At 43.3% G+C, this 8,863-nt stretch overlaps 1 protein-coding gene across 1 annotated transcript; it reads left to right on the forward strand.

Annotated features, from left to right (window-relative positions):
- The first annotated feature begins 6,796 nt into the window (after positions 1–6,796).
- Positions 6,797–8,397, forward strand: LOC131226235 (pentatricopeptide repeat-containing protein At1g06143-like). The gene is given in 4 exon segments (XM_058222017.1): positions 6,797–7,117; positions 7,119–7,487; positions 7,489–7,651; positions 7,654–8,397. Coding segments are annotated over 4 exon segments (1,572 nt in total). The 5' UTR covers position 6,797; the 3' UTR covers positions 8,374–8,397.
- The last annotated feature ends 466 nt before the right edge of the window (positions 8,398–8,863 follow it).

Consider the following 8,863-nt stretch of genomic DNA (forward strand, 5'->3'; position numbering starts at 1 on the left):
TGACGGCAGAAGATATAATAAAACAGAATGGCAAATCTGTAAATAGATGTGCCATGCATGGCTTACGTGAAGCCCATTGTTTTTTTAACGGTGAATGTTGTCCATACATTGGTTAAGCGTGTGGCCCACCCTGAAGTCAGATCTACTTTAAACTGGAAGCCATGGGCTAACACTATGTATAGGAGCTGATGGAGGGAGTGGATCTCCAAGAATGTCATCATAAGTGGGCCCCACCAATTTTTTGTACAAAACATGCAAATAGTGAAAAAACGTCCAGTGACGTACGTGCCTGTGATTGGGTTTTGACAGTGAGCTCCATCCATCATCATTTTTCATGATCTAGACCGTCCAATGTGTCCTAGAGGGGTGGCTTGACCCTCTCCTAGGTGGAGGAATTATAGAAGATAGCATGAAGCGGATTTCAACCATTCAAACGGAGGACGGATGGTAAAATAGAAAATCAAGTGGGCCACGTCAGAAGAAATTCAAAACAATCCATCTCCGAACGGTTTTTCGAGGAGAAACTGATGTACAGGATGGATTTCTTTGGAAAGTCCGACCATGGCCCCCACCATCGAAACAGCGCAAGTGCCATCCGCAATCCCTGTTTTAGCGCCGGACACTGGGCGTTCTTTTTTTGGCCATTGCACGATCATGGCAATGATCGGATAGAAGATCTGATCCGTCCATCATGTAGCTCATTCAAAAACGTCCCAAGGGATGTTGATTTTACGGACAGATTGCAAGGAAAATGGGAGTTTGGAGGCTCCGAATTTGACTGCGTAAGGGTCATTCACGCCATCGACTTTCCAGTTTGGTGGACTGCTGTGCGTAAAGACCTCTTCCTCAGCCTATTTCTTTTAGGACTCCACAGCAGCTCCAAAGGAGGCCTTTCATCTTTAAAAAGGAGGAGACGTGCGGGAGAGAAGGGGGAATTTTCAGGCGGACGGCTGGAGCGTGTGGAGGGAAGTTTGGCATGGGCAGCCGTGGAGGCCAAGAGAGAGGGGGAGAGGTGGCACGTGAGTGTGGCTTGGGCTGGACTTCAGGGGCAGAATTGAGAAAAAAGCTGGCACGTGGAGTTTGGCTTGGCTGGAACAAGGAGGACGATTGAAAGGGAGATGGGAACGTGAAGACAGGGAGGAGAGAGAGAAGTTTTTTTTTTACTTTTCTTGCTGTGGTTTTTCTTCCCTATTCTTTTTCTTTTGTTTATTTGTTTATTTGTTTATTTTAGCCCATTTATGTGTGGCTAAACCCCTTAGCTAGGGCTAAGAGGTGAAGCCTGCAGCGAGATGGGAGATACTATTTCAAGCTTTTAACTTAAATTCATAAACTGAATTTGATTTGTGTTGATTATTAAAGGAATGTTTTTCTTAGTCTTTAATGATTTGTTGTGACTAAAATTACAATGGGTCTGCAATGGCTTTGAATATTTCTTTTTCCCTTTTTGATGTTTATGACGTCAGGAAACCCTGTTGTTCATCATTGTCCCATGGGCATGGTAGGATGACAGTACCTTCCTGATCTTCATACATTGTTAATTGGTTGGTAATTAGTTTAATTCTATTGTTTACTCTGTCTTCTGGGCATGGTTTGGTGATGAAATCCATTCTAATTCATATACCTTTCATCTCTTGAAAACTAGATCAAGTAAGTTCAGTTTGAATTCCATAATCCTTGATGCAGGCATAAGATCACCCTGATCCCTACAAGTGGATCCTCTGAATCCCTAGTTTCCACTCCTCTAAATTCTTTAAGTTTTACATTAATCTCTCACCATTATTCATCAATTTATATTTGATTTAGATTGCATCTTAGGCTAGTTCTATTTCTAGTTAGTTTCAGGAAACGTACAAGTTTCAGTCCCTGTGGATTCGACCTCGGTCTTACCGAGTTTATTACTACATCACAACCCTATACTTGGGGAGTGAACATCAATTTCATTAATTGCTCGATCAAATTCACCGAAGAGAATTTCATGTAAATCTCGATCAATTTCATTAACTGCTTGGTCAAATTCACTAAAGAGCAAATTGTTAGGCTAGGTCAATTAAATTTAAAGTTCATTCCAATTCATGTTAGCCTCACCCAATTTCAAGCTTGCCTCTCTCAAATTCATGTTTCCCTTGCTCAATTTCTCAGTTGCTTCGTTGAATTTTTACGTTGCCTTGCTCAATTCCTAAGTTCCCTTGCTCAATTTGTAGCTTCCCTCGCTGAATTCAGAAGACTTTTTTTTATTGCATAAATGTTATCTTCTAGAACCCCAACCGAGGAATGAGGATAATCTCATTTGGCAGCTCAATCCTCGCGGTCATAATTATGCTAATTTTGCCTACAAATCTATTCAGGTGATCAAGAGGGCCCCCTTTTCCAGTAGATGAGATTAGGATGAAAGGTATTATCTCAACGCTTCTTTTCTGTCTTGCTCTTAAAAATCATTGAATCCTAAGCCCTCGGAGAAGAGAGATCTCTCCTAATAAAAAATGAGAGGGATCTCTCTTCTATATTATATCTATGAGAAAAGATATAGAGATCTTCTCTGTTCTATCTATTCCTCTATCTATGAGAGGATAGATAGTCTCTTAAAATAAAGTCGTTCTCATCTTTGTTGATGATTTAACTAGCACTCAATCTGTTGGTTGCCTAGCTGAATTTGTACATTAGGTTGCTGAATTTATAGGTTCCTTCACTCAATTTCTAGCTTCCCTCACTTAATTCTTAGGTTACCTCGCTGAATTTCCACGTTCCCTCGCTCAATTTTTAGGTTGCCCCGCTCAATTTCTAGCTTCCCTCGCTCAATTCCTAGGTTGCCTCGTTCAATTTATAGGTTCCCTCTCTCAATTTCTAGCCTTCGTCGCTTAATTTCTAGCTTCTTCTAGCTTCCCTAGCTTAATTCCTAGGTTTCCTCGCTAAATTTTCTTGTTGCCTCGCTCAATTCCTAGGTTGCCTCACTCAATTTCTAGCCTCCCTCTCTCAATTTCTAGCCTCCTTTGCTTAATTTCTAGCTTCCTCTAGCTGCCCTAGCTCAATTCTTAGGTTTCCTCGCTGAATTTTCACGTTGCGTAGCTCAATTCCTAAATTGCCTCGCTCAATTTATAGGTTGCCTCGTTTAATTTCTAGGTTCCCTCGCTCAAATTCTAGCTTCCCTCACTCAATTTCTAATTTCCCTCACTGAATTCCTAAGTTGCCTTGATCAAATTCTAGGTTTTCTCGCTGAATTTCTAGGTTCCGTTGCTCAATTTCTAGGTTCCTTCGCTCAATTCCTAGGTTGTCTCGCTCAATTCCTTGCTTCCCTTACTTAATTCCTAGGTTGCCAGGTTCAATTTCTAGGTTCCCTCGCTCAATTTGTAGCTTTCCTCGTCAATTCCTAGGTTCCTTCGGTTGCCTCGCTCAAATCCTACGTTGCCTCGCTGAATTCCTACGTTGCCTCGCTCAATTCCTAGGATTCCTCGCTCAATTTCTACATTGCCTCGCTCAATTCCTAGTTTCCCTCGCTCAATCCCCACGTTGCCTCGTTCAATTTCTAGGTTGCCTCGCTCAAATCCTAGGTTCCCTCGCTCAATTTCTAGCTTCCCTCGCTCAATTCCTAGGATTCCTCGCTGAATTTCTACGTTGCCTCGCTCAATTTGTAGGTTCCCTTGCTTAATCCCTATGTTACCTCGCTCAATTCCTAGGTTACCTCGTTCAAATCCTAGGTTGCCTCGCTTAATTTCTAGGTTCCCTCACTCAATTTGTAGCTTCCCTCGCTCAAATCTTAGGTTATCTCGCTGAATTTCTAGGTTCCTTCACTAAATTTCTACGTTGCCTGACTCAATTCCTAGGTTCTCTCGCTGAATTCCTACATTGCCTCGCTTAATTCCTAGGTTGCCTTGCTCAATTTCTAGCTTCCCTTGCTCAATTTCTAGCTTTCCTCGCTCAAATCCTAGGTTGCCTCGCTCAATTTTTAGCTTCCCTCGCTCAATTTCTACCTTCCCTTGCTCAATTCCTAGGTTTACCTCGCTAAATTCCTATGTTGCCTCGCTCAATTCCTACGTTGCCTCGCTCAATTTTTAGGTTCCCCTACTCAATTCTTAGGTTACCTCGCTCAATTCCTAGGTTACCTCGCTCAATTCCTACGTTGCCTCGCTCAATTTCTAGCTTTCCTCGCTCAATTGATAGGTTGCCTCGCTCATTTTCTAGCTTCCCTTGCTCAATTTCTAGCTTCCCTCTTTCAATTCCTAGGTTACCTCCTTGAATTCCTCCGTTGCCTCGCTCAATTCCTACCTTGCCTCACTCAATTCCTAGGTTCCCTCGCTCAATTTCTACCTTCCCTCGCTCAATTTCTAGGTTCCCTTGCTCAATTTCTAGCTTTGCTCGATCAAATCCTAGGTGCCTCGCTCAATTTCTACCTTCCCTCGCTGAATTCCTACGTTGCCTCGCTTAATTTCCTATGTTGACTCGCTCAATTTCTAGGTTCCCTCGCTTAAGTCCTAGGTTGCCTCGCTCAATTTCTAACTTCCCTTGCTTAATTTCTACCTTCCCTCGCTGAATTCCTACGTTGCCTCGCTCAATTCTTAGGTTCCTTCTACCTTGCCTCGCTCAATTCCTAGGTTACCTCGCTGAATTCCTACATTGCCTCGCTCAATTTCCTACGTTGCCTCGCTCAATTTATAGGTTGCCTCGCTCAATTTATAGGTTCCCTCACTCAAATCCTAGGTTGCCTCGCTGAATTTCTAGCTTCCCTCGCTTAATTTCTACCTTCCCTCGCTGAATTCTTACATTGCTTCGCTCAATTACTACGTTGCCTCGCTCAATTTCTAAGATCCTTCTACCTTCCCTTACTCAATTCCTAGGTTACCTCGCTGAATTCCTATGTTGCCTCGCTCAATTCCTAGGTTCCCTTACTCAATTCCTAGCTTCCCTCACTCAATTCTTAGGTTGCCTCGCTCAATTGATAGGTAGCCGCGCTCAAATTTTAGGTTGTCTCGCTCAATTTTTAGTTTTCCTTACTCAATTCCTAGGTTGCCTCGCTTATATTTACATATTTATATAAATGTGTTAGAAAAAAATGTAGGTAGAATAAAATTCTCCATATAAAAAAAAAAGAAAAAAGAAAAAAGAAAATGCATAGGGATATGGTTATAGCTACGGTTATAATCCGTAGCCATAGATCGGGGGGTGGAATCGCGGAATCCGCGATTAATCGCCGATAGGGATAGCGACTTGCGGTGGAATCATGGGATCTGCGATTGATCGCCGAGCTATTGTTATGGCTACGGATTATAACCATAGCTATATCCGTATACCTGTCCATACGCCATTGCCATTTTGCTTGAACGTCTACCGTTGAAACACTTTTACGGGCCACACAAGTTTTGGATCATTATGAAATTTGTTTTTTCTCTTCATCCAGGTCTTTGTGACCTTATGAATAGATTGGATGGAAAATAAATGTTATGGTGGGCCCTACAAAAGTTTCAACGATGAAAATCAATTTTCCGCTGCTCTGTGTGGTGTGGCCCAGTTGATCTTTGGATATGATTTTCTTTTTTTTGATAATGCTCCGAAATGATCTCGAAATATGGATGAACGTTGTGGACTCAGTTGGAGGAGCGTCAGCGCTCGTCTTCGCAGTGAAAAGGATGGGTAGTTTCGTCCTCAAAGTCGCTGTCACTCACGTGCTAGTCTAAGTTGGTAACTTAAGTTTGTATTGCTTCATAAAAACCGCTGGGTAAAAGGTTTTGTCTACAGTGGTCATTTTCTCATACAAAATCTAAGCCTTTGAGCGGTTCGATCGCAGGCCGTACAGAAATCAACAGCAGAGAATGGTTTGGCCCGTTAGGTTGCCATTTTGAATTTCTGCTGTGTTAGACCCTGTCCAATAATTTAAGCCCTTCAATCAGGTATGTGAAGCTTTTGTAGGCCGTCCTTTCTATTAATTTAATTTTCATCTGTGTCCTGACAGACGGTTGGAAGGCCTAGTTTTTGTCTACGTTAGATATGCAGTGGGTCCGACCTGGCGGATGGTGGGAGCAGATCAGGTGTGGCCTCTGCCTCAGCCAACATGGTACAGTCCAAACCTTGGGGCCCACATTGATGTATTTGTAGTATATCCATGCCGTCCATCTATTTTGGTAGCTCATTTAAGGACTTAAGGCCAAAAATGAAGTATAGAAAAATCTCAGGTCGACCACACTACAGAAAAAGTGGTGATTGACCGTTAAAAACTTATTTGGGCCGCAAGTTTTGGATCGAGCTGATGTTTGTTTTTTCCCTTCATACAGGTCTATTTGATCCTATCAACAGGTTGGATGGAAAATAAACATTACGGTGGATCCTAGGAAGTTTTTAATGGTGGGCGTTCAATCAAAACTGTTTCCTGTAGTGTGATCCACATTAGATTTGTATCTTCTTTATTTTTGGACCCTTGATCTAAAATGATCTGCAAAAATGGATGGACGGCGTGGATATAAAATAAATGCATCAAAGTGGGTCCCACGGTCAGGGCCGCACCGTGCACGGTGAGCCGAGTCCGCACCTAATCCGCTCCCATCCTAACCTAGCTCTCTCAAGTCTCAACGTGTCAACCATCTGACAATCTTTAACCCTCGGCGCATGTTAGCATCCAAGCATATGATAGGATTCAAACCCAAGCGTCCCATCACAAACGTTCGTTTCAGTGGGCCATCTGAAGATCCAACACATTTGCTAAAAACCCTCGAAACCACACAAATCCCAAAATCCAACGGTCCAGAGGCTCCAACCGTTTCTCTACTGTGAAATGCTGTCAATTGAGAGAGCTGAAATCTGCCCATGCCACCATGATCAAGAACAACGCCCACCAAGACCCTTGCTTAATAAATCAATTCATTGGCGCCTGTTCGGCATTTCGTCGAATGGATTACGCGCTTCTGGTCTTCCACTGCATGGAAGATCCCAACGTCTATGTATACAATGCCATTATCCGAGGATTCGTTCATTGCTCTGCCCCAATTCAGGCCCTCCGATGCTACGTTGGAATGTCGAGGTCTCGAGTCTCGCCCACGAGTTTTACGTTCTCGACGTTGGTGAAGGCATGCACTCAAGCACTGTCCACGGAATTCGGTGAATCGATTCATGGTCGGATTTGGAAGAGTGGGTTCTGTTCAGACGTCGTTGATTTGTGTCTACTCGAATCGTTCTAGAATTGTTGAATCGTGGAGGGTGTTTGATGGAATGACTGAGAGAGATGTTGTTTCGTGGACTACAATGATTTCTGGCTATGCCCGGGCGGGTGATTTGGATGCTGCTGGGAGGTTGTTTGAAGATATGCAGGAGAGGAGTACCGTGTCTTGGAACACAATGATCACTGGTTTTGCGAGGTCGGGGGATGTAGAGTCCGCTGCACGTTTGTTTGATCAAACGCCTTCCAAGGATTTGGTGTCGTGGAATACCATGATCTCGTCTTATTCTCAGAACAAGCGGTTTAGAGAAGCCCTTGAAGTCTTCCAAACAATGAGGGTTGCTAGGGTTACCTGATGAAGTGACCATGGCGACTGTGATATCGGCTTGTGCCCTTTTGGGAGCTCTTGATTTGGGAAAGGAGATGCATTTTTACGCATTGCAAAATGGTTTTGATCTCGATGTTTATATTGGGTCTGCGTTGGTTGATATATATGCGAAATGTGGCAATATAGAGAGAGATCCCTGGTGGTTTTCTTCAATCTGCAGGAGAAGAATTTGTTCTGCTGGAATTCCATGATCGAAGGGCTTGCAATTCATGGGCATGCCGGAGATGCATTGGGAATGTTCGATAGAATGGAAAGGCAGAAGGTGAAGCCCAATGGGGTTACCTTTGTTAGTGTTATTAGTGCTTGTACTCATGCAGGATTGGTCGAAGAAGGTCGTTGGAGGTTTTTGAGCATGACCCATGATTACTTGATCTCTCCTGAGATCGAACACTATGGATGCATGGTCGATCTTCTAGGCCAGGCCGGCCTACTCAAAGAAGCATATGATTTGATAATGACAATGTCAATAGAGCTGAACGCTGTTGTTTGGGGGGCTCTCTTGGGTGGTTGTAAACTTCATGGGAATTTGGAAATCGGCAAAATAGCAGTGGAGGAACTGATGATTTTGGAGCCTGAAAATAGCGGTTATTATGTTCTTTTGGTAAATATGTACGCTGAAGCAAATCGATGGAGTGAGGTGGCAAAGATTAGAGCGGCAATGAGGGGGAGAGGAGTGCAAAAGAAGAGCCCGGGGAGCAGTTGGATCGAAGTTGGAGGCAAGGTTCATGAGTTTGTAGTGGATGACCGATCCCACCCGTTATGTGACAAGATTTTCATGTTGTTGGTTGAATTAGATGGGCAGCTAAAGATGGGAGGGTATGAACCGAACTTGGGATTGAATTCATGAGAAGTGTAGTTTAAAAATACGAAAGCTCGACTTGACTCGATGCTCATCAGGTTGGGTTGGGTCGAGTCCCCGACTCGATAGTTAATAAATGTAAATTAAAATTTCTAGGAGTAGAGAATATTTAAAATAACAGGCTGAGTTCTGCATTATTTCTGAACAGAACATAGTATGGATGGACCATTCGCCCGAAATATCCCAAACTGGAAGATCCTAGCCATTGAATCTTGGGTATCTCCCAAACTGGAAGATCCTAGCCATTGAATCTTGGGTTTTTCCTCCATCGAGTGTGGTTTGTTTGTGCATTTATTTTTACCCATGCATTTGCATGCCAGCAACAGGAAGCTTCGAATTGACCAATTGTGAGGATATCATGGGGGAATTGTCCATCCATGATGGGGGCCATGGGACCCATCAGATCAATGGCTTGGATAGACCAACCGTGGGCCCCACATATACAAACTAAGTTTTGAACATGGAAGTTACCTATTCG

The sequence above is a fragment of the Magnolia sinica genome, chromosome 14 (assembly GCF_029962835.1).
Source record: "Magnolia sinica isolate HGM2019 chromosome 14, MsV1, whole genome shotgun sequence".
Classification (NCBI taxonomy): domain Eukaryota; kingdom Viridiplantae; phylum Streptophyta; class Magnoliopsida; order Magnoliales; family Magnoliaceae; genus Magnolia; species Magnolia sinica.